Source organism: Rhinatrema bivittatum, chromosome 1 (assembly GCF_901001135.1).
Source record: "Rhinatrema bivittatum chromosome 1, aRhiBiv1.1, whole genome shotgun sequence".
Classification (NCBI taxonomy): Eukaryota; Metazoa; Chordata; class Amphibia; order Gymnophiona; family Rhinatrematidae; genus Rhinatrema; species Rhinatrema bivittatum.
In genome coordinates, this window is record NC_042615.1 from 582,887,083 (window position 1) to 582,913,438 (window position 26,356).

The 26,356-nt window shown below is 40.6% G+C and overlaps 1 protein-coding gene across 5 annotated transcripts in view; it reads right to left on the reverse strand.

Moving 5' to 3' along the window:
* Window positions 1-26,356, reverse strand: part of LOC115100224 (semaphorin-4D-like) — a 434,534-nt gene that overhangs the window by 113,154 nt on the left and 295,024 nt on the right. For all 5 annotated transcript variants that reach the window (XM_029618594.1, XM_029618567.1, XM_029618577.1 and 2 more), the window contains 6 exons: window positions 25,736-25,849; window positions 20,110-20,261; window positions 18,561-18,736; window positions 18,305-18,461; window positions 8,243-8,465; window positions 6,079-6,194 (listed from right to left, as the gene is read on the reverse strand). In XM_029618594.1, coding sequence (XP_029474454.1) covers window positions 6,079-6,194; window positions 8,243-8,465; window positions 18,305-18,461; window positions 18,561-18,736; window positions 20,110-20,261; window positions 25,736-25,849 — 938 coding nt within the window. The remainder of the gene's footprint in view (window positions 1-6,078; window positions 6,195-8,242; window positions 8,466-18,304; window positions 18,462-18,560; window positions 18,737-20,109; window positions 20,262-25,735; window positions 25,850-26,356) is intronic.

The window sequence follows — 26,356 nt, forward strand, 5'->3', positions numbered from 1 at the left end:
TCCTTTAAATACCTGGGTATTATCCTGCATAGAGCACCAGCACAGTCATAGAGAGTCAAATTCCTTGTATGTGTCTACTAAATCCTTGCTACAAAAATAAGCAGACTTTCCCTTGTCTTTAACAAGCAGAATGACTATTTTGGATGATACTTCCCAAATGGCTGTATTTTTTCTAAATATAGCCTTTTATTTTTTGAAGAACAATTTGACAAAGATAGAGTGTTTTCTTCAAAAATTTATATGGAAACCAGACAAAATTCTAATTACTTTAGCTAAACTGACGGGAAAGTGGGATAATGGTGGTATTGGTCTCACTCACTAAATTTATATATTTTAGCATATAATCTTCGCCATTTGGAGGATTGGTTGGATACAATTTTTTATGCTTCTCTTTCTATGGAGAGAGCTCTGCTTTCACCTTTAGATTCTTGTTTAGTTCTCCAAGGGTCCCCCCCAAAGTTGTCAATACGCGAAAGAGGTAGTCCTCTTATTTTACAATTGTTGAAATCTTGGAAATGGTATGTATTAAATTACAGCTGCAGAGCAGAACCTCTCAGTGGGTTTTCTTGCCAGGGATTCAGCCCTAAGGGGCTATCAATGATGTTGGCTTGGTGAAGTCCTTCCAGAAACTGAAGCAGGAATTTGACCTTGATCATAAACACTTCTAGGCCTACTTACAGGCCAGACACTAGATTTAAGAGAAACGTGCCATAAAAATAGGGAGTATAATAGGGAGTATAACATGGCAGCATATATGCGTGTATATGGCTATGAGGAGATCTACACTAGTATTTTATAACTCACGCATATGATATAGGTACATTTTCTAAAATACACATTCTCTAACCTGCAAAATCTCTAGTTGATAGAAAAGAGATGAAATAAATGATATGATGACCTTCATAACATCGGGAAGCTGACTGCACATAAATAAAATGTGACTAGTGTTGTCAAATGTGTCAACACATCATGTGTTGACATGTTTTTTCATTGCGAAGAAAAGACGTTACTCTTAGTGACCATTTAAATATGCAATTTTTTTTAAGAGTACCTCACTGCATTACTGTTATTTGATTCTATGTATATTCTTATGTTGTACACCTGAAAATTAATAGAGTTGTAAAAAAAAAAAAAAAAGACATTACTTAACTTTTAGTGAGAGTCTTTTTTTCAATATTTAGACAAAAATGTAATTCCCATGAGTCTAGGAAAAAAGGTTCTTGAAAATATAGGACCAATATTTCCAATCACTATCACACAAAACAAGGAGTATTGCACTGAATGACTTCTGCTTGTACTGACATTTCGATCATGGGCACTTTCTATATTAATATTGCATCAGGTTTATGATATTGCCCTTATTTCGTCAGAACCCCTCAGAGGGAGGGGGCGGGGGGTGTTGCTCAACTTAAAGATTTTCACTCCTTCTTGTTTCTCTGTTTTGCAACCAGTAATTGTACTTTATGTATGGTTTTCTCTTTAATAAAAAAAAGTTTTGAACTTAACTGGCCAACATTATGTGAATGTAATATAGCACGACTTTTATTGCAAAGGCCCCCATGTAGATTTAATATAACAGAGATCTTAGATGAGTGCAGCACCTTGTATGAATTTAGTTGAATAAGAAAGCACTGAGAATAAAATTAATTCATATATATATATATATATATATATATATATTAAACAATTAGGCAATATATAGTAGTATATGTAGTATATGTAGTATAGTAGTATATGTAGTATATGTAGTATATGTAGTATATGTAGTATAGTAGTATATGTAGTATATGTAGTAAATGGTTCTCACCATTTACTACAAACAACACTAACTAGAGTGGGATAAGAGCACTCTCTCCCTTTACTAATTATTTTTTATATAACAATATAAATCCACTACCAGGAAACATATTTTGCAAAATGTATTACAAAGGTATACGATCAATAATAATATCAATAAACATTCATTTACAGAATTCTAAACATTTATTTTTATATATGAATCATCAACTCACACTTTTTCAATTATATATATATATATAATTGAAAAAGTGTGAGTTGATGCAGAATACATATATATATATATATATATATATTTTTTTTTTTTTTTTTTTTAACAGGCTATGAGCCAGCCTGCGCTGGTTAAAAAGAGCAGTCACTGCTAGTTTTTCCATGGCGCCTTCTCTCTCTCTCTCACTGCTTGGTGATTCTTCCTCGTGGTGCATTTTACTTCTTTTTTTTCCTTCTGCCTGACCAAGACTACAGTGAAATTCAATTTCCCTGCCCCCACCTTGAACTACTTCACATCTGTGGCCCAGGCCCTGAATCTGTTCCCTGCTGCTGGAAGTATGCCCCTAATATTGCTCACTTTTTTTTCACTTAACCTCTACTTTTGGTTTATTGGTGAACTAGTGCAGATGTTTACGATGCGGGATTTGGTTTCTCTCTTTAAGGAAGTGTTCGGGAAGAGACCTCTAGGGACATGTGCCTTAGTCCAGTATAAACTGGTGCTTGTGGGTTTTGCATGAATGTGTTCTGGTAGGAGTAGCAATGGGGATGGACTGGGAAACCCTCTCCTTCTCTGCAGCCCAGTTGAGAGAGAGCTACTCTCTGGTGGGGCCTGCATGGGTATCCAGCAAGGCCATGCCTCCAGTGGGCACCCACTACACTCCTGGGCAGTGCCGCCTGGTCACCCAGGAGAAATCAGGGAGAACAAATACATCTTAAGCTATCCTGTTACTTGGTCCAGAGCATTTACTGAGAAGGGTTGTGTGTGGGGGGGATGTAAGTACTGAATATCATTGTTTCAGGAAGTAGCTAAGCTTCTACAAAGTAAACTGGATGAATTAACATCCTGGAGTTCCAAAAGAAGATGAGAAATTATAGTGTGTATTTTTTATTTATTTATTTATTTAGCAGTTTTTTATACCGACCCTCATAGTAGATAACCATATCGGATCGGTTTACATTTTAACAAAGGGTAAAAACTGAGGTAACAGTTCTGGTAAATAATAGATAACAAAGGAAAAGGAATAAGTCAAAGTTACAATCAACAAGGTATGGAAAACTTGGAGGCTTAAGGACAAGCTGGAAGGAAGATAGAGGCAGGAAGAATAAATATAACATGATACAAATAATTTAACGGGTTAGAGCATATGCTTTAACCAGGAAATGCTTACTTTTGTTGTGAGCTTCCTGTGAATTAATCCATGTTTGTAGCTTTTTATTATTCTTCTATTAAGTGCTAGTAACCCCAGAAAGGGAAATAAAAATTCCTATTGTTTTGAAGATACTCTTTCAAGTGAGATTGCTCGCTTAATCCCAGGGCATAGGCTCGTAAGAGTGAATCTCCGTTCAGAAAAAAGTGAAGGACTTGTGGTTTTCGGGCTGCAGTCAGATGAGTCACAGAGAAAGGAAACCCTGGCAGGTATTTTACCTGTCTTGTAACAAAACTATATAGCCCTTGTCTCTGGACCAAATCCACTACATCATCTGCTTAACCACTGTAGGACTTTGAATCCGCAGAGGTTGGTGCTAATCTCCTCAACCAGCACTAGAACCTCTGTCCTTTTATGTGCCCCAAAAAAGGGTTACACTTCAAGGATAAGAAAGGTAGAAGTGACTGACTTTCAAAAATGTGTTTAACTAGTTCCTGAAAGCATGATTCGTTTATTTGATTTCCATTAAAAAAAAACAAAAAAAACCAACATTGTAAAATATGCTATGAATGGAAATTTTCTGATTCTCAAATTCTACAGCACAGCTGACCCCCTCCTTGTACACCGCATGTGGACTGCCTCCAGAATTCCCATCCTGCACGGACTTGAAGTATGCATCGCCCCTCTGCCAAGGGATGGATACCATTAACAAGAAAAGCCTTTTCCAGGCAAGAAAGCACCAGAGAGCTCCATATTCAAAAGCTGTGTATAGCTAACATAGGGAGTAAGCTGGGCCAATCTTCGGGGTTTACATTATTCCCCCCCCCCCCCCCCCACATGGGTAAATTGTGCCCAGGCAAATCCATGCCCATACAAAATTTCATCGGTATAAAACGGAGGTGGCACTGGAGGTGTTCTCAGGGCATGGTGAAACTTTAGCTGGGGAACTCTAGTCAGATAAATCACTGTTGTAAGTTTACCCGGCTACCTTATGCGGCACTTTTATGTGGGAAAGTTCATTGTTTAAGGTTATCCGGGTAACTTACCCATGCAGAGAGTCTTTGAATATGGACCACATAGTGTAGAATATTTCAGGCCAGCTTAAACACATGTACTCATTGTTTTCAGGCCTGGATTTAGGCCTGAAAACTGCCTACAGTGCCAAATGAAGGCAGCACCCAATAACCGGGCCAAAGAAGAGTCTGCCCTGCTGGCATTTGGGCCATGTGCCTTTGAAGGAGGACCGTCATGGCTCTGGGGGCTCTCCCCTGCTTCTCTGATCTCCAGGGAGGAAGGTGGTAACTCCTTTCCTTCTTCTCCTCACTTGCTGGTCCAATTTTGCCTATAGCTGCCACAATCTTGTGCCTGGCCCTGTTTTCTTTCCCACTACTTCTGTAATAAAGCTAATGCAAACTTTTCTTGCAGTGGTATGGACAACCTATACAAACAAAAAACTGTACAGAAATAATGTTTTGGGTTGATCAAAGCAGATAGGTAGGATGCTGTGTCACAAGTGCACCAGTGCTAAAATGTCCAAGTTCATTAGGGAAGGTAACACCAAGAGGAAAAGGGAAGTTAACATTCCTCTTGTACAAGTCACCGGTGACAGCCAATCCTAAGTACTGTGTTCAGTTCTGGAGGCCACGTTTTGGAAGGGCACAGACAAAAATGAAGCAGTTCAGAAGAGAGCGACCAAGCCCGGCAACACAAAGCCTACACAAGAAGGCTTGAAGCACTCGAAATGTACCCAGCAGAAGAAATAAGGCGGGGACAGGATAGATATTTGAATAAGGTAAGAGAAGGGTCACGATATGAGGCAGGAGGGAGACTCAGAAGAAATGTGAGGAGATGTGACGGTTGCCTGGAAATTCCTAACAGCGGAGAGCAGTGGTAAATGCAAAGGAGGAAAATCAGGGGGCTGGGAGATCAGAGGCCTTATCATTTGACAACTACTGTGCAAGGTAAAATGCAATGAAAATATAACTTGGGAAAGCTTTCGAGACAAAAGTAATTTCATTTAGCACTAAACGGATGAACATAGTTTTAACGCTTGAAAGCTAGTCAAGAATGTATAAAGTGGAGATTCAAGAAAGTGTCTGGTGTGTGCACGGAATCAGAGGAGCTCCTGTTCTCTGCTTTCTTGTCCTCTGATATAATAGTGAAGCACAAAAAGAGACTTATTCGCTGAACCCATGCCCTACCATGCATTTAGCTTCTTCAGTCCTGTTTAAAGAGATTTCTATCTTGGTGTCTGGGCTTGACCAACTAACATCTGCCTATTCCGAAGCAGAAGCTTCGCTGAGCCCCAAGGTTTGCAGTACACCAGCGGTTCCAGGAGCAGCAGCTGGATATCGTCCTTGCAGCAGAAACAATACAGCTACCAGCATTTTTGGGGGAAGCTGCTCAGGCGGTTCCGCCTTTAGCCCCAAACACAAGGGGAGATAGAAGGAGTCCTTCAGAGGTATCTGTAGCTGGAATAGATGCTGAGGACAGTGATGGACCAGTGGAGAAAGGTAAACTACATTTCCTCTCAAGTGGCCTTGGTACTGCTGTGGGCATGATAGAATCACCGGAGGGAACCAAATATGTTACCAGCTGTACCTTAGGTGGCTACATTACAGTCTCTGACAACTATTATAACTAAAGTCTCTCACCCAGAGGGGATTGACAAGGTGTTAAGTTTTTCTGTGGAGCTGAAGGCCTACGTTTGGTGGCATGAGCAAGCCTTGGAAGAGTAGGGGAGCAGATTGGAGCAAATGGGCCAACAGGTTCAGGATACTCAGAATTGCAATGCTGGTCTTAAAGACCACTATGTGATGTATGAGAAAGTGAAGGCTTCCACAGATGTACACCAGTCAAACACACACAAGGTAACTTGCACAACTTAGGAAGTTGAAATTTTAATTCTCCAGATCAGTTTTACCTCTTTGGAGGACAGCAGCAGCGTCTGAACAGGCTCCGAACTTGAGAAAAGTTTTATTTCTTCAATTATATGCATTCCGTGCTCAGAGTTAATAGCCTTGTGCAGAATTCCTTCATCTGAAATAGTAAGCAGAGTTCTCCTGCTCATTATGCATGTAGGCTGCCAACTGAAACTCACATGATATATTGTTGTACTTTGCAGGCCTGGTTTAGATACAGTTGCATGCCATTAATGTATGAGAACAATTTGCGTTTCCTAGATTTTCTTGTCATTACAGGCTTTGATATCTTCATTAGGATACAGCTAAAAAAAATATATATACACACCTAAGTGGGCCAGCCCTGTACTGTGCACTGTCAAGCAGGTGGTCCCTGGAAAACAGACTTAATGGCAATTCTGGGGAGGCAGTGCTTTCTAGGTCTGTGCCATCAGACTTGATTAGGTGTGCCACAGAAAAATCACTGCTGCCTGACGCTCAGGGCCAGACCAGCACCCGGGCTCTACTCTCAGCGCCTCGCAGCAACAAGATACACCAGCAGTAGGCCTCAAATGTACAAGAGATTCTTTCTGAGCACACGTATAATCACACACATCTCTCGTTCTTAGCTACATTATAAGCCCCCAGAGTGTGGGACTTAATAGGCAGCATGCAGGGCATGGACAACTAGGCCCTGTTTTCTGTAGCACACACATTGCTACATTCTCTCTTATCCCAAGTGAGAGGAGGAGAAAGTGCACTGAGCACCAGATGCGACTCACTCCGAATGCTGGGAGCAGCAGCAGCAGCATTGGGATAAGTATGTCAGCCACATGCACCACCGTCCAGTGGCAGCCACGGTAATTAACTGAGCTGGTTGCCCACACCGCACAGACTTCTGTCTTCTCCTGCACATGGATAAATAGGGTGCTGAAGTCCAGAGTGGGGAGAAGTGCTTGTAGTGAGAAACTGAGGGAACACGAGTGAGAGAGGAGTCCAGGTGTGTAAGGAAGAAAGGTAGGAAAGGAACAGAACTGCACAGATACCGATGAGAAGGAGCATCATCACAGTGAGCTGCTAGAGCAGGTGGGTGATGTGCCCAGGATGAAAGAGAGCCGAGAGTGGACAGAGTGAAACAAGACAGTAACATGAGAAGAGAGGAAGGGGTTGCCGAGGCAAGACCTCTCTCTCTCTCTCTCACCCTCTCTGCTCAACAGCGGGGCCAAATTGTGGCTGGAGCCCAAGAAAGCATTTACTGAAAGACGTGCTGAAGCTGTGGACAGCCCATTAACACAGCTAGCACTGTATCCTCCAATGCCGGGGGGGGGGGGGGGGGGGCGCCATGGAGATGGCGGGAGAAAATGTATCAGGTATAGCTGGAGAGAAAACCAGCAGCAGTTATCTGCATGCTGTGTGCACACATGTCTGTCTCTATGTACATTTAAATATGTACAGATTATATAAATAAAACATACACACACACACACCCGCTTACAGCTGGTAGTGTGGGGGAGATGCCAGACCCTCATATCCTTACACAGGCGCGTCAATTAACAACCGCTGGAATGCTGCTCCATCGTGATGGGCCCATGTGCGTCTCTACCCCCCCATCTCCCTTTGTTTTACAATCTGGAAGACTGGTGGGGCTTGCCGTGCTTCCTTAGTTCTTCTATAGGTCACATAAACCCTTTCCTTGTTTGCATGAGGCTGGTGTGTCACACAACATTTCTGTTAATGAAGGTGTGCCATGGGCTTGAACAGGCAGAAAGGAAAAAAAAAAATAAAATGTGTTTATTAAGAAAACAACTGGTAAAAGATTCTTCAGCAGCAACTGCTGCCTTAAAACTTCCAGGGGGCATTCCACACCAGCCGGGGCCTCTGAACCCTGGAGTTCCCTCCCATTACCTGCAACTGAATCTGTGGCCCCAGGCACTCTTCCCTTGTCCAAGGGATGGAGCAGCGCCCTCTCCACTCCCCTCAGCACTGCCTGCAGGGTAACAGGAACCACCACAGTTGCAGCAGCCACTTTCCCTCCCCCTCCCAAGGTACCACACCCTCTGTGCTGCACCCATATGAGGAGTATGATTTATCCTTTGCCTTTTTCGGTTTCCCGGGGCACAGATTACATGTCATAATGCACTCACACACAAACAGAAATATTATAAAACACATTTCTGGCAACCATACCTGTACTGATGAACATGACGTTGTAAATGTTGCCGTCCAGTGCTCTCACCCTGTCCACAACAATCTGTGTATAGTTCACATCCCGCTTGACTAATTGGGGCTTATTCCCCATAGGGGTCACAGAGTCATACATCAGAGGGTGGTCTTTAACAAACTGCAGAGTTTTGTCCGGCAGACTGAGGGAGCTGTTGTAATTCATCGCTCTATCAAAACTGTTTATGCACTGTCACAACAAAAAGATAGAAGAGATGAAGATACATTTCTTTGTCATTCGATGCACCCTGCAAACTCTGGAACCCACCCAACTTTATTTCCTTTTCTGAGGACACGCATAACCGAACCAGGTTCATCTTGATGGATCCGAGGTTCAGCAGGACAAGTTCATAGCACAGACACCCTTTACTGTTTGCTTCCACATTTCACAGACTGCTGGGTTTGTTGCACAAGCATTTGGCACCAAGGTCATCCCTAAACAGGTCACCACACTCCAGTTTCTCAATCTTGATCTCTTGACTTGCTCTAAATTTTGTCTAGGTTTCTGTTTCACATTTACAGCAAAAAGAAGAGACAGAAAATAAACAAAATTAGCACTTGCCAGTGTTAGAGCCTGCCTTTTCATTCTCCTGCCTTCTGAAAATTGAAGTGTGAAGCAGCCAGGGCATAACCCAGATAGCCCTATTCTCACCAGACATTTGGGTTTTTAAAAGCTTATAGTTTCTATAAAAGTAGTGCTGTTTGGGACAGCAGTATCACATGTTTTCATCACTGCCACATCAGAATACAAATGTGACTATAGAAACAAATTATTACAAGGCCCAAAGCACTGAAGTTATGTAATTGATCGGGAGCTACCAAAATGTCTGAATACACACACACATGCATGTATACTCCTAGTAAAATGCAGCATTTCCAATATTTCATAGATTTATATCTGCACACAGATATGTGCTGAGAATGACATGGCATGTCCCAGAAATGATTCACTGACCAGTCAGAGCTTCAACTACTGACAAATAGATCAACTGCCATAGACATCCCATGTCCTTCACTGTCTGCCTTCCCTAACTTGGCTTTTTCTCAAAATGCTACAGCAAGATATGCTTTTTCCTTCTTTCACTTGTCCTCTCCCATATAGATTATCTTTTTTTTTTTTTTTTTTTAAATGGGTGGGGGATGGTAATGCCTCTTAACCTCACAGATGAATCAGGTTCAACCTATACTTGTGCTATGGCATCATGCTTCTTCATCTACTAAGTTCTTTCACAGCCCCTCCCCATCTGGAACAGCCACCACAGTGAAAGTTCTTGACCAGAGGACATACTCCTGCTTAGAGGGAGTGAAACTGGGCAAACTAGATGAGCCTAACTGTCTTTATCTGTTCTCATATTCTATGACCCTTCACTCATGCAACAGCCAAGGGAAGGGGAGAGGTGAGAAAAAAAATGCCTAGCGATACTAAAGAACATGGGAGGCAGCCACATCTTCACAGAAACCTACTAGGTTGATGCTGGGGGACTAGCGACATCCAGGTATTTTCCAGCAACACCATGGAGATGCAGGAGGCTGGATGTTTGGGCAATAGCCTCACTAGTTTTGGTAGCTGTATAGATTATTACAAAGCTTGGTGGTAAGACATGGTGGGAGAGAACTTGTATGGTCATCTTTCCAGGTTGGTGGAGAACCAAAAACTAATTGTTAAGACGTGATTATTAGGGATGTGCTTCGGCTGAACCTTTTGGTTCAGCCTGCTGCGGGAAATTTTGGTTTCTCACGGTTTGGGCCTTTTTTTTTTTTTGGCCACCCCAAATTTCGGGGTTAGTGCGTGCTAACCCCAAAAAATGAAATTTCCTGAAATTTTGGGGAAATTCCCTTTGTTTTTTGGGGGTGGCCGAACCAGGACGAATTAGACAATTTTGTTGAAATTGTCTAATTCATCCTAGACAAATGCACATCCCTAGTGACTACCTATAAGCAGTGAAGCTTCTACAGCTGGGAGCTAGAATATATCTTTGAAGTGTAAATGGGAACACTTGGACAGACTGGATGTGCTATTGGGTCTTTTTAAGCCATCAACTACTATATACGTGTTCTCAATCTCAGCCAAAAGACTAAGAAAGGATCATCCTTAGCTCACATCCTGTACTTAGATCTTAGCCAAAAAGATGCAGAAATCTTGAGCCTGACTAGGTATCATTGTTAGTGACGGCAGATTCCCAATCCCCTACTATACCCCCTTCCCAAATCTGCAAACCAGTTACATACAGCTTTTCTTGTTTTCTCCTCAAAACCTAAAATATTGAGGTCCATATTCAAAAGAATTTAGCCAATTAAATGCATATTTAAGGATGCTCCAGGGGAATAACAGAGGAGTTGAGTTAGCCGGCTAAGTTTCGATTATCCAGAACTAGCTGGAAATCTTAGCCAGCTAAGTCTGGTCGGGCCAAGGACCCATCATAAAAGTTAGCCGGCACTAATGAATAGTGCAACTGCATTCCTGAATATACCTCCAAAGTTAGCTGGATAAGTTTACCTGGCTACTTTTGCTATCCAGACTGTGTCTGAATTTGGACCTCATCATTTTTTCATGCATTTGATTTTCCTAAGGGCCCCCCTACCCTTTTCTTGAGCTTACAAACCTGAAAAATCAATTTTACCAGTGTGGCATTTTAATTCCACTCTGGTATAAACTACGTTCTTCTCCCTGGAAGAAAAGCCATGCATGTGCCTCAAGACAGCCAACCATACTGAAATTTACATCACATTCTGAAATTTGACATCATTGGTGTTTTCTGCAATTCCACTGGTCTGCGTAAAATCCTCCCGATTTATCTCTTCACGAGAGCTAGAGAATATGCTTACAATAAGCAAACGTAAATTATTATACATTATGAGGGAAATTTTCAAAGTCATTTACCCGTGTAAACTGGCCAGCCTGAAAGTTGCCCTTCCCAGCCCAGCTGAATCCACAGTGCGCATACTTTTAACTGGATAATGAGGCATCATTCCTTGGGGGGAGGTGTTTAGTTTGAGAAAGTACCTGAGGGCATGCAAGCTATTTTAAGCCTCCCACCCACCCTCAGCAGGCCGCAAAAATAGCAGGTGGAAAACACATCGGGCTTTTTGTGTGCAGACTTATCGCTAGCTGATCTTCAAAGAGAAGCTACCTGAGTAATCTATGTTTGAAAACTGGCATCAAAAACGGGTGCTCAAAGTGTCCATGTACTTTGTAACTAGCTACACAGGCAATCATAAAATTGTCCCATAGGACAGTTTAGATTTGGAAGTTGAAAAAAATGCCATAAGGAGGACAGAATGCAAGGAAAAAAGTGTGTGTGTGTGTGGGGGGGGAACCAGAAATACTGGAACAGTGAGTTCTGGGAAAATTGCCATCTTTTTCAGATCTAGAGAGTAATGCCAGCCTCTTTTGTCCAATAGTGACAAAATCATGGTGAGCATCATCATATTGAATTTGTCTTTGTGCAGAAATTTGTTTAGGGCTCTGAGATTTCAGGATTAAGAAATATCTAGAATAATAGCCTTTTTCCCCACTCTTAGGAGGAACCCAATTGACTGCTTTTGCTTGGAGCAGGGAAGAGAGTTCTTTTCTTAATCATTTTTGGTGTGGAATTTGAAAAGCAGATCTTCTTGGAGGACATCATGAAGGAATTTTCAGGAGCCATAACCTGGTGCGCCACACAAAAGTTTTGTTAATGTAAGTTTGCCTTGGGTGTGAAAGGGTCGGGAAACACTGGGCTAATGCCTTTTGAACAAAGAGGCAGAGGTACCAAAAGAGAAGAAAATATTTTGTTTCTTTATTTTATCCTTAGTGAGGGTGCCTTGCAACAGAGGATTTGAAGAGATTTTTGATGCAGGAAAAACATGTACAGTACGTCTCATTCCATGGAAAAAGACTGAGTGAGAGGGCCTTGTAGTACATGGCTGTGCAGTGCTGACCATGCATGAGCAGCATCATAAATTTCTGGAATCCAGGCTGGGATTCCCTTGTTAGTTATGCTGACATCTTTCTTAAAGATCTGAGACTGCCTTGTAAAATCAGGATAAGATGGCCGCTGGAAACTGCTAAAGCCAAGAGAAACAGAGATGATGAACTATATAGAAGTTGCATGCTAGGATTTAATTAAATATATAGTTCTTTAGAGGCGAAGGTTTTACCTTATATAGAAGTAAGCAAGCTGTTTATTGGTCAAGTTGTCCATTAAAAGACGTAGACAAAACGTAAGTTTATGTATAGGGGCTGCCCATAAAGGATGTCATGCCTTGAGGGGCGGAAGGGGGGGGGGGTCAGGAAATTTGTGACACTTTGTGACGGGGGGATGGGGAAGTTAAAGGCCTGTGATGTCACGTTTTTACATATATTTAATACTGATTTTTGTTTGGGAGATAATGCAAAATTTTCTAATAAAGTATCTATAGCATTTTTTCACTATTATACATGACTTAACACATTTATCGCATAGATTATTTTATATTAATTTCCAATCCTTTTACCTTTAAATTTTACAATTTATTTTTTTTTCTTAGACACAATGGACAAGGATAAGCTATTCTAATCTCTCTTCAAGTCATTTCTGTAAACATATCCAGACAGATCCAAGGCTGTGCTCCAAAAAGAGGTGGTAGAGCTTTGGAGCAATATGAAAAATGAACCAGACCTACAAACTAGAGTTGAAGATCTTCTTCAAAAAAAACAAGGCCATTGCTCAAAAGAAGAAAGGAACGTTATTAACAATGTTTGCAAGATTGGAAAGAAAGACTTCTACAGTTTCCACAGACAAGAATGCTTCAGTGGAAGTTAGCTCAACAGCATTGCTAACAGAGGTCAAAGATGAAGTTACCCAATCTGTGTCTGAAGCTTGAAGCTCAGGCACAACCACATAGTCATCAGCTAGAAGCACCCATTACAAAACACCTGCACAAGAGAAGCTACGAACTGATCTTGATATACATATACAAACGAAAATTGGCAGGTCTTCTGTCCTCTGATTAGTCAGATCAATTAAAGGCATGTGAGAATAAAAAGAGGAAACTGGAAAAGCAGCTACATTTAAAAATCTCAAAACAGAATCGCAAGCCGGATAGCCATAAAAAACAAAAATTAAGAATGAACGAACTGTGTAAACAGTATCCCAATGCTAAGAATATTCTTCAGAAGAGAGAGAAGACAGGATGACCAGAAATTGAGGAAAATCAGCCAGAGCTCTTGAAAACTATAATTGATATAGCTTGTTATGGTTCAGCAGCTCATGCAAGAACACAGGAAGATATTTATCACAGCATAAAAACTCTTAGGGCCAGATTTTAATACCAACGGGCGGGCGTAGATTTGTGCGCGCAACCCTGTGCACACAAATCTACACCCGATTATATAACATGCGCGCACAGCCATGTGCATGTTATAAAATTCGGGGTTGGCGCGCGTAAAGGGGTGCACACCGAGCCCTAGGGGAGCCCCAATGGCTTTCCCTGTTGCCGCCGAGGCCTTGGAGGGAACTTTCCTTCCGCCCCCCTCCCACCTTCCCCTACCTAACCCGCCCCCTAGCCCTTCCTAAAACCCCCCCTGACCTTTATTTTTCAAGTTGCATCTGCCTCCGGGCAGGCGTAGATTGCGCGCACCGGCCGATTGCCATGCCCACGCCCCTTTTTTCAAGCCCCGGGACATGCGCGTGTCACCGGGCCTATGCAAAATAGGCTCGGCACTCGTAACCCCCCTGCACGCGTAAATCCAGCTGGATTTACGCGCGTAGGGCTTTTAAAATCTGCTCCTTAGTGAATTGACAGATGAAATGAATAAGAGTGGCTTTTTGTTCAAGAAGTTCAGTCTATTTACGCTTGCTTCCAAAATGTAGCTCATCTATTGAAGGAAAACGCCATGCCAACACTGTACCAGTTCAGTTGATTAGACCCCAGAATGACAAACATGCTCATCATATAGATGGTCAGTTTTGCACTGCCACAATACATCAACATGAGGAGTTGTCATCACTTCTTGGTCTAAGGCAAGTCTGTTTTTTAAGTCGGGATGACAAAGCACAAGTACCAATAGGACTTGCCGTTGCAAATAGACAGGCTCCTATGGTGATGCATGCTGACTACGGATTTGTTTGCCTGATCATGATTTTGTCGTTGCAAAGCGCATGAAACTAATTCTCTCAGTTGTTGCTGGAATTGTCATAAAGTCAAATGCTCTTGGGAGACCTGATGCTGTTGGTTATGTTGGTCCCACTTATGTTGCCATATGATCTAGTAAACACTCAAGCTCAACTGCTTATAGTCATGATCTGGATTTTGAGCGTCTACTAAAGCTGCCTGAGTTTGATAGCATTACAAAGACTGAAAATGTTGTTGTTTCCATTGTGGATGGAGGTCCAGATGAAAAGCCAAAGTACCAAAAGGTCATTGATGTATCAGTTCACCACTCAGAAAAATAACTTGGATGCTATATATGTTACAACAAATGTACCAGGTCACAGTGTATTTAATAGGGTGGAGCGATGAATGGCACAGCTATCAAAGGAGCTGGCTGGTGTAATATTACATGATCACTTTGGAACTCATCTGGATTCCCAAGGTCACACAACTGACGACTTGAAGAGATTAAACTTTGGGCATGCAAGTATAGTGCTTGTAGATATATGGTCAAATGTAATTTCTGATGGATACCCAACTGTGTCAAGAGTGTATTCAACCCAATGTGTCAGAACTGGAATGCAATGGTTTGCTAGGCAAATCCTCCAATTGGTTTGCCAAACATCTCCATACAAGCCAGTATTTTTATTGCAAATTGTCAAATGTACAGATAACTGCTGCTCAAGATTCGGAAGTGATCTGCTGAAAGTTGTTCCAGGACGATTTTTGCATCCACCTAAGTCATTCAAACTACCCAGGGTCTGCAAGCACAGACTGTTGGTGAAGATGAGCCAAATTTTCCGAATCTATTTGTCAGTCAGTTGCTGAAGGATAAAATTGTTCTTCCAGTAGAGTTCAAAAAATACTCAAGCTTCTATATACTTCTATATACTTTTTCTCCTTCCATCCGTGATTCACTTGGAAGTCGAACATGCAAGACCTGTGGTTTATATTCTGCCTCTGTTGTGATGGCAAAGAAACATCAATCTGTGCACAAAGCAGCCTGTGATTTGTTCTTACAGAGAAAGATGAGACCTGTCAGTATAGCTGCAAAATGTCAAAGGGAGCTTATGGCAATAATTGCATGTCAGGAGAATGAAGATGTAGAATGGTTAAATAAAGAAGACGTTGATACAACTGGCTTGGAGGGACCAAATACTGCAAGTGAAGAAAAGACAGCTCTTCCTGTTATTTCACTTACACAGCACTTAAATTGCCCATGGGAAGAGAACTGATTTATGATTTCATATGTCAAATGCTAGTTTGATGACACAGAAAGTTTGTGATATATCTTAAATGTGGTATATAAATAAAAAGTCATTACTATAATTATCAAAGCTGTTCCAAGTGGGGGAGGGGGGCAAAGATTTTGTGACAGAGAAGGGCAACCAAAATGTGACAGAGAAGGGCAACCAAAATGATAAAGGGGATGGAACAGCTCCCCAATGAGGAAAGGCTGAAGAGGTTAGGGCTGTTCAGCTTGGAGAAGAGACGGCTGAGGGGGGATATGATAGAGGTCTTTAAGATCATGAGAGGTCTTGAACGAGTAGATGTGACTCGGTTATTTACACTTTCGAATAATAGAAGGACTAGGGGGCATTCCATGAAGTTAGCAAGTAACACATTTAAGACTAATCGGAGAAAATTCTTTTTCACTCAACGCACAATAAAGCTCTGGAATTTGTTGCCAGAGAAGGTAGTTAGTGCAGTTAGTGTAGCTGGGTTTAAAAAAGGTTTGGATAAGTTCTTGGAAGAGAAGTCCATTAATGGCTATTAATCAATTTTACTTAGATAATAGCCACTGCTATTAATTGAATCAGTAGCATGGATTCTTCTTAGTGTTTGGGTAATTGCCAGGTCCTTGTGGCCTGGTTTTTGGCCTCTGTTGGAAACAGAATGCTGGGCTTGATGGACCCTTGGTCTGTCCCAGCATGGCAATTTCTTATGTTCTTATGTCAAGAAATTTGTGACACTTTGTGACGGGGAGAGTCAAAAATTCACAAAAAAAAGACATCCTTTATGGACAGCACCATAGGTATTAGTTACAAGAATAAAGTATAAATACTAGGAAGCTAATAAATATTGAGATGTTTGGTTGCAGACTGGTTGACAGCTTATCACTGTTTCTGGATCATATTTAAAGTGTTCATTTCATCTACGACACCCAGAGCTCTCCAGGTTTGGTCAATGACTGGAAACTGTTTATTGCTTTGCATGCAAATTGAAAAGATCAATAAGAGAGAACCTTAACTGGCTTCAGCTGACTGCATGGTATTACAAATTTTTCTGTAACTTTTTAATATAAACTTCAGCTGAGGTATACAAAGCCAATTTAGAGGAAATCCCCTTAGGGTCTTTCCCTTGGGATTTTCCTCAGCAGAAAGGCTTTCTAGACCAGGAATGGCAACTCCAGTCCTCGAGGGCCGTAAACAGGCCAGGTTTTCAGGATATCCCTGTTCTAGACCTTTCCAGCTCGAGCTTGTAAACGTTGCATACTTGGCACCATTGGATCACATGTGTGACTGATTCATCTTGCTTGTACCTGAAGAAGATATATGCTTCCAGGGATGCTAGTTACATTTTTCTGAAGCATTTGCTAACTACTAGCCACAGGAAATTATGCTAACTTATTAACTGTAACATATACAAATTTTTACCTGTGATTTCCTATCTTATCAAGGAATATCTCTTCTAGCACATGAAGAGTTTATTTCCTACAAATTTCCCTACACTCATTACATACTGACAAGCACAGACAAGCATTTTGAGCCTATCCTGACCATGCTACCATTCTAACCAGTCATCAAACATGGCCAATACAGAACATAAGAATATGCCATACTAGCAGGTAATGGACTTCTCCTCCAAGAACTTATCCAATCCTTTTTTAAACACAGCTATACTAACTGCACTAACCACATCCTCTGGCAACAAATTCCAGAGTTTAATTGTGCATTGTGTAAAAAAGAACTTTCTCCGATTAGTTTTAAATGTGCCACACGCTAACTTCATGGAGTGCCCCCTAGTCTTTCTATTATCCGAAAGAGTAAATAACCGATTCACATCTACCCGTTCTCATGATTTTAAACACCTCTATCATGTCCCCCCTCAGCCATCTCTTCTCCAAGCTGAAAAGTCCTAACCTCTTTAGTCTTTCCTCATAGAGGAGCTGTTCCATTCCCCTTATCATTTTGGTAGCCCTTCTCAGTACCTTCTCCATCGCAATTATATCTTTTTTGAGATGCGGCGACCAGAATTGTACACAGTATTCAAGGTGCGGTCTCACCATGGAGCGATACAGAGGCATTATGACATTTTCCGTTTTATTCACCATTCCCTTTCTAATAATTCCCAACATTTTGTTTGCTTTCTTGACTGCCGCAGCACACTGAACCGACGATTTCAATGTGTTATCCACTATGACGCCTAGATCTCTTTCCTGGGTTGTAGCACCTAATATGGAACCCAAAATTGTGTAATTATAGCATGGGCTATTTTTCCCTATATGCATCACCTTGCACTTATCCACAGAGCAAAGAAAATTCCAAATACTGATTGATCAGGTCTAGGACTCCAAAATCCTGACTGTCCTGAACATGGCTCTCTTGGTAGAGGAGGAAAAAAGTGCCTGCCCCTTACATAAGAACCACCATATTGGGTCAAACTAAGGGTTCATCAGGTCCAGTATGTTTCTAACAGTGGACACTCCAAGTTATATGTACCTGGTAGGATCCCAAATAGTAGAGAGATTCCATACTGATTACACCCGGGATAAGCAGAGACTTTCCCAAAATCTAGCTGATTAATGATGGTTTATGGAGTTTTCCACCAGGAATTTGCCCAAACATTTTTTAAACCCAACAAAGGTAAGTGCCTTTACCACATCCTCTGGAAATGAATTTCTGCCATACTTACCGCTCCAGGTCGGGGTTTAGGGATCTCTCCATTGTATCGCACCCATTTGGTATCAGACTGCTCCACTGTGGCACTCTGCATGTACTTTCCTTTAGCAAAAACCTCTTCTATAGAAGACATATTGTATGCGCACACAGCTGACACACCAATATTATTCCTTTGTAGGGAAATAAAAGCATCAAGTTTCTATTCATTACATTTATTTGCAAGGAAAATTGGTTGCATCAAGACTATGCAAAGTGAAAATGCCACTTACAGCTGTGCGGTGAAAACCCCATAAATCAAGGGTTCTTTCAAGCTTGGAGACTTCAGAACAAAGACATCATTTACCACATTGAAAACATAATTCCACTCTGGCATGCGACACAACAATGTTGCTTTGAGAAAAGTTGTCCACTTTTTCTGCAGGATCCTTAAGCCTCCTTGGTCCCCCTAGAAAACAAGAAACCAGGAAACCAAGGGATCAAGCAGGATACTAGGAAAACAACAAAACATTCTTAGAGAATCCAGCTGGCAGTGAAAGCAAGGATCAGGAAGGTCTTCCTTTTTTGGTTCAGATTTATATTTAATAAATGTTTAACATATTTGAAGATTTATCTTTTTTAGTCCTTCCCATCACTGTGAATCTTAGTAAAGTAGGGTGTTACTGTGCTGCTCATCATCAAAATCCCCAATGCAAGCATTGCTCTGAGAGATGTAGAGTACGGCCAGGGCAACAAACATCTGAAGAGAGAGCTCAGGGGAGGAGGCAAGGTCATAAGCAATGCAAGAAAGCATGAATATATAAAATATAGAACAGACAACATAGCAATAATACAGAGGATGGAAGAAATGCAGCCAAGCAAAAAAAAAAAAAAAAAAAAGGCCAAGTCGATCATCGCTTTAAAGATTTCTAGCTAATATCTAGAAAGACTTCCTTGTCGGCTCTTAAAATCCATTAAAGCAAGCATCAAAAAACATTTTTCCTCACGGCTTCAGCACTTTATCACAGGAGGCACATCCAGTCGAAGATGAAAGGACCGAGTAGTTTCTGATGTCATTGCTCTTAATGACTTAAAGCACACAGGAGAATGAGCTAGGTAGCGTCCTAAGTTGTTTTAAAAAAATGTATCCTCCAGTCTGCTGACATAATACAGAATGAAGATTTTGGTCGTCTAATGTGGGATCAACTCCACCGGCGGCCGCGTGCACCTTCCCCCTGCAGTACGACATTCCACTAGGCCCCAGACAGCAGGGAACTCTTGTCCCTCTGGAAACTCATTCACGGTCCATAGGGGCCGGGGCCGCACACCCCCCCCCCCCCTCCATTTGCTTACCCATGATCTACATTTCAATCTGTTTCCAATACTGTACACAGACAATTCAAGTATCATCGTTTTCAAGGAAGAAATTCACAGCCTCCTGGGAGAAGGGTGTCCCAGTGAATATGAATGCCAACCCGTTAATGCTCAGAATGGCTATGCCAGCAGCCAAGCTTAAAAATGATCTTCAACTGATTTGAGCTAAATACGCTGCTTGTGTTTAAATCCACACAGGGTAGAGGCACGCTAATGGGTATGGATACACCAACATCAAATGACAGACCCGTTGACATACTAACTTGTATCCACAGACAAGATAGGTTGGGTCAGAGCTGCAATCAAATCATGCCAAAAATACAGCGCTTCTCCTGGATCCTCTAAGTGATTTTCAATAGCAGGCAGAAAGTATGAGAAAAAAAAAAAGAGCAAGTTTTGTTTTCACAAGAAGTTTACCAAAGCAGCTTTTTTTTTTTAAGAAGCTGAAGAGAATTTCAGGTGTCTCACCTTGCACACTCTGGCTACCCTCGGAATCAGCACCTTGCTGAGAAACTCAAATTCCACGGAGACCTCAGTGAAGAAAAAGTACACTTTGTCATCTTCTCCTTTGGGGCTGTTTTCACTGTGTCTTATCACGTTGGCAGAAACAAAATTGGGGTCTGTGTACCAAGAGAAATAAGTAGCTGTCAACACATTAGATGCAGTAAAATTCTAGCAGAGTTCCAGTTATATTGGTCTGGGGAAAAAATAAAAAAGGATTTTCTGTACGTTGTGATATCTTGTACTGGTTCAATGTAAAAACAAACAATCCAAGATAATGTAGGTCATATGCTCTGGACATCATAAAAGTAATTTCTTCAGCTATAACATCTGATCCTTTTTAGAGTAACTTTAGCTAAAAATAAATATAGCACAAATGAAAAGTCAGGCAGCAAAAGGATTTTCATGAGAAGGTTAAAATCAGTAGTGCAATCTCCCAAAGGCTTAAGAACCAAAAAAGCAAAATTGGGAATCTTCTTAGGGCAGTAGAAGGGGATGCCGTAATGCAAAATAAGAGAAATATGAGCTGGGGCCTAAATTCCTATCTTAAGTGAACCCTGACTGTAAAATACATAAAGGACTGGATTTAATCTTATTTGAACTTCTCGTAGAATGTGATGTTCCGTCATGGCTCGTGTCAGGAATCATTCCAGTCAGTGCTCGTTTTTCTTTTGCTGCTCCTTTGCTGTCGGAGTACAGTGTAAATGAGCTGCCGCAGCACTGACCAATTCTCATCTGCCCTTAAAACATTTCTTTCCCTTTTTCAAACTCTCCTTACTGAAGACAGAAAGTTATATTTCCTTCAAGATGCAGCTAAACATTTTTTTGTTTCTCTCTAATATAGAAATAGATATAACAGACTTCTCAGTTTTGTTAATTCTTGCCCAGTTTTTGGGTATCACTTAGGCTAGGGGTGGCCAACTCCGGTCCTCAAGAGCCACAGACAGGCCAGTCATGAATGTGCATGAGATAGATTTGCATACAATGGAGGCAGAGCATGCAAATCTCTCTCATGCATATTGAACATGGATATCCTGAAAGCCAGGTCTGTTTGTGACTCGATGACTGGAATTGGCCACTGCTGACCCAGGCTGATGACCACTAGCCCATTCTTGCCATCACACAATAGATTCCAGGTTTACTGTAGGTGCAGTTTCCTGTAATATTCACTCATCCAGGAACAGGTGTTTCTTATTCCTACTATAAAGCAGCTGGGGCATTCAATCAAACTAGTTGACTGAATGACATGCCACCTGTCTCTAGGCCCTGTGCAGTGTCAGCACATGCAGTACAAGGTTCAGTTGCTCCCCTCTGGGCTTTGGGATTGCTTTCCCCATGACATACTTTCAAACAAAAAACAATTACATATATCAAGAAGAAAACTGGAGGTTGAGAAGGGCTAGAAAGCCAAAATATTTTTCAATCTCATCATTATAGCTGGGTAACTATTCTGTAAGGGCACTGGCAGTAAGATAAGTCTGCCTTCTACTTTTTGGGATGCATTATGTGAGATCAGCCCAGATTAAAAAGGACATTTTATTTATTTATTTAATTCTTTTCTATACTGACATTCATAACACGTTACATCACATCGGTTCACGTCGAACAAGGGTAAATTAACGTTAACTTAATTGTAGCTAAGGAGCTACTGATATAGTTGAGAGAAGAGATGAGTTACAAAAAGAGGATTGCTGAAACTTGGAGGATGGAAGCGAGTAGAGAGAAGGAGCAAATGAGTAGTCAATATATATCGAATGCTAGCGGTAAGGAACCGAATAATGAACTTTGTCATAATAACCATAACAATATACATATACATAAATGAATATATTAAAAAAAAAGATATAAAATACACACACATATATGCATATATATATACATATCAAATATATATAATATAGAATAGTGAATGAGACATTACATATAATAAGGTTAAGGAAAGGCTTGTTTGAACAGCCAGGTCTTAAGTTTTTATTTTATTTCCAATTTATATTTATTTTATTTCCAATTTATAGTTTCTGATAATTCACTGGATGTTATCTGTACTTCTGAATCCTGGCCCACACAAGCCGAATATATTCTTTTGAGTCTCTGCCCACCAGATTTCTCGGCACTTAGTACTGCTAGGAAAGAGGGCGGGGATAGCGGAGTTTTTCTCTGTGTTTAATATCCTTATTAGTTGACCAGCCATTAGGAATGCAGTGTCTATTTGTCAAGTCTCAGGTAATGGAAAAAGATAGCTCTTCTCCTTTTATATCGTAGCCCACATTCCCTGGCTACTGCACTATTAGATCTACAGGATATTATAATGGGGATACTAGTAGAGCAATACAGGATGATAGTGCTGGGCGATTTTAATGTCTAGATTGATGCAGCACTATCCAGCACCAGGGTTCATATTTTATCAGATTTGGGCATTATGCACTTGGTTCAAGAACCATCATAAGAAGCAGGTCATACCTTTTCTTATGAAATGCACTGCAGAACAGAGTAAGTATAGATTTTGGTCAGTTGAAGCCATTACAGTTATCCCTAGATTGGGTGCTTTGGGGTGTCTCTTGTCTTTCTTTCCCTTGGACAGATCAATATTTTTATCTGTTTTAATTTATCATGCCCAGTTTCTGAGAGTCAAAAAAATAAAATTTATTGCAAAACTCATGTTCTTGGTAAATTAGAGCCTCACTTGTTTGCAAGCTGATCATTTACTCAGAAAAACAAATGTTTAGCAGGGTCAGGTAGATACGAGGAACAGGCGGCTTATGCAGGCTCTTGATCGGGTAGCACCAGAATGCAAAACGTGTGTTCACATAAGGTTCATTCACCCCCTGCTTTTCAGAAGAGCTCCAACAATGTGAGAGGGCCATCTAGAAAGAGTTTGGTGGAAAAGTAAGGACAGGGGGGATAGGATGGTATAAACATTACGCTAAGATTTATCAAATGGCTATTGTTAAGACACAGAGGTCTCTTTTTGAGTCTGCCATTCAGGATATTATATGAGTTAATTCATTTTAGCTGGCAAGAGTGAGGTGAATAATGCTATTCACAACACATTTCCCTGAGAAAAGCTTGATGATTCATAGGGAGCTTGAGGACTGAGAGACTGAGCAGCAGATTGTAGAAGTTCATTCCAGTTCCAGGATTAAGTTGTCCAAGTTTAATGAAGTTACATCAGAAGAGGTGGGTAACCACATTTGTGAGAAACTGCTGTCCTAATTTGTGTCAGCAAAACATTAGTTTTTTGATCCAACTACTAATACAACTCTAAATGAAGGTGTGTGTCCCAGCATTCTTAAATAAGCAGTTGTGACATTACAGTTAAAAACCTGTAACCTAGATCCTTCTTTACAAGAAAGCTAAAGCCTGATCTCTAATATCTGTCTTGAAGAAAACGTTAGAGAAAGCAGTAACTCTTAAACTGCAGAAATTTGTAGATGATCACTCATATCCAGATCCCCATCAGTCTGGATTTAGAAAGTACCAGAGTATCAAGACAGTCTTTTAAGTTATGATTAGAAAGAGATGAGGCTATTGACTTGGTTTTCCTATAGCTTGGCATTATCGCAGCATTCAATAATATTGACCACACTATCTTATGGAGACCGTTACAGATTTAGCTTTAAAACAGATGTTCTTGTTTTTGTTGGACAGGACTCAATATGTTAAGATGGAGGAGAAGGCTTCCAATAATACAGCCCTTTAGGTAGGGAATCCCACAGGGTTCCCAGATATCCCCTTTACTATTTAATCTATATCTGCGCCCACTGCCAGAAATTATCAGTGGGTTTGGAATTTGTTATCCAGCTTGGTACCATTGGGTTCCTGCTGGGAAAAGTCATTGGATAATTTAAATCTCTGTCTAGCAGCAATCTCTAGCTGGATAGGTTCTAATGTGCTGAAGTTAAACAAGACAAAGAATTTTTGTGGGTTAGAAAGCCAAAGATGCTGCTCCCTCGAGTTCCATTTTGAGTTTTGATAGGATAGTTCTGCAGGTGCAAGACAAGGTACAGATGCCTGGGGTTTTTCTCAGTGCAGATCTTTCTTTTAAGCCTCATATTTTTCATCTTAAACAACTGCATCAGATCCACAACTTTTTTTTGAACAGAGGTACAACTGTTATTTATGCTATAATTATGGCTCATTTAGATTATTCTAATACCCTATTATTTGAGCTTGCCAACTAAATTAACAGAGAAATCAGATGCTTTGCATTTCAGCAGCAAAACTGCTAATGGGCTACAGCTTTAGTTGTGGTAGTTCATCTATGCTGCATGACCTACATGGGTTTCCAATTGTCTCCTGTGCCAAGTTTAAGGCTCTGTCATTATTTAAAATGCTATAAGGAAAAATGTCATACTATCTTTCCATGCAACTGGTTAAATATACATCTCAGCAAGTTCTTCGTTCCAGCTAAGTAGGAGTTCTCATTGTTCCACCTGTGAAAGCAGCTAGATTATCCAAAACTAGAGACCAGGCATTTCCCCCAAATCTGGAATACTTTGGTTTGGAAACTGCACCTTTGCTCTGATCTTGCAAAAAATTCATGCATTAGTGAAAACATGGTTACTTGAGTTCTTACTGTGCAAACAATATCAGCTTGTAACAGAGACTCTTGCTACAAGGCAAGATAAAATTCTCTTACCATTTATTTATTTATTTTTAATTTTTATATACTGAAGTTCTTGTAGGGACTACAAATCACTCCGGTTTACATAAAACGAAGAACTGCTCAACAGAGAGCGGAGCTTTACATGGAACCGTAGAACATAAGGAACAGTATAACTGGTTGACAATTTAACATAATACTAAATAAAGTGATAATAGTTTAACTGGAAATAAATAAAGAAATATAATATTTTATATATAAGAAGTATAACTATTTAACGTAGCAATAAATATAAAAATAAGCAATGCCAAATAAATATATGAAATAAAGTGAATTTTTGAGCTCCAAGATAATTGTCCAGTTGCAGATTCTTAATAGTAGTATTTGATACAGTGTCCATAATAAGGGATACCTAGTAATTAGGAAGTCTGTCCCCAACTAAAGTAGCATTTCTGCTACTTTAGTTGGGGAGCAGCTATTTTAGGGACCATTCGTGTTTTAAACTGTTGGGAAGGGATTGGGATTCTTCTTTAATAATATGGGCCTAACAGACTGAGTTTTTAGAATTGCATTAATTATTAGATTCACTGTCCGCCTCTTTTTAAATGTAATATTTATGATTGATGTGTTTATATTTTTTACTGTAGATGATTTGAGAAAGATGGACTATTAACTAAAGAAATAAATTATTATAAAGCATCTACAACTGCAAAATTTGTAGATATATTAAAGTAAGCCAATATCTACTGCTGCTGGTATATTCCACAGATCTCATGGGCCGAACCTCTGCTTGATGACCGAGAGACACACAAGCGGCAGTATCTCTTCACGGCTTGCTAAAGACTGATGGAAGAGGCCATTTGGTTTTCAGGGCAAATAAAAAGAAACCAGATTATAAAAAACCTCATTACGTGCAAAGCAGCTGTGCCTTTGACACTCCAAGCCACTTTCTTACATAAATGTGCTTCCTTAGCAAGCAGCCCTACTTACCATTGAGCCACAGTACACTGTATTCTGTCCTCAGCTGGTTTTGCTGGGATTGTCTGAAAATAATAGGCTCACTTCCCAAGAAGGTAAAGGATGTTCCCGAGTAAAGTTCCCCATCTTCAACATACACACAGAGGAAACATAAATACGTTAGATATGGGTGCATATCCCACACAAATTCAAACTGTGCTAAGGCTGAATAAGGGGAAGAGAAAACATTATTATAGAATGCAAAAAACGTTTTGCAGCAAACTCAAAATCATTATGCCCCAAGCAACATTTCAAAGTTCTTGCTTTCCCTGACCCTCACCCTTACTTGGGTTACATACACACGTTGGGGGGGGGGGGGGGGCAATTTTCAAAAGCCATTTACCCAGTTAAATAAATCTGCCTGAAAATTGCCCAGCCTGGATGCAGGTAAAAGTAAGCATGCCGCCAAAGCAGGTGGGACCAGAGCCAAGGTTGGGCTGGGGGAGTCAACAGCACGCACTGTTTTAAAAAATATGCATATTGTTTTTTCAGGAAAAAAGTATCTGTAGGAAAAAAAAAAAAAAAAAAAGATACAAATCTCTGTGGGTAGCTTTAACTTGGCAAATTTTCAAAAGGGAAAATACGCATGTACTC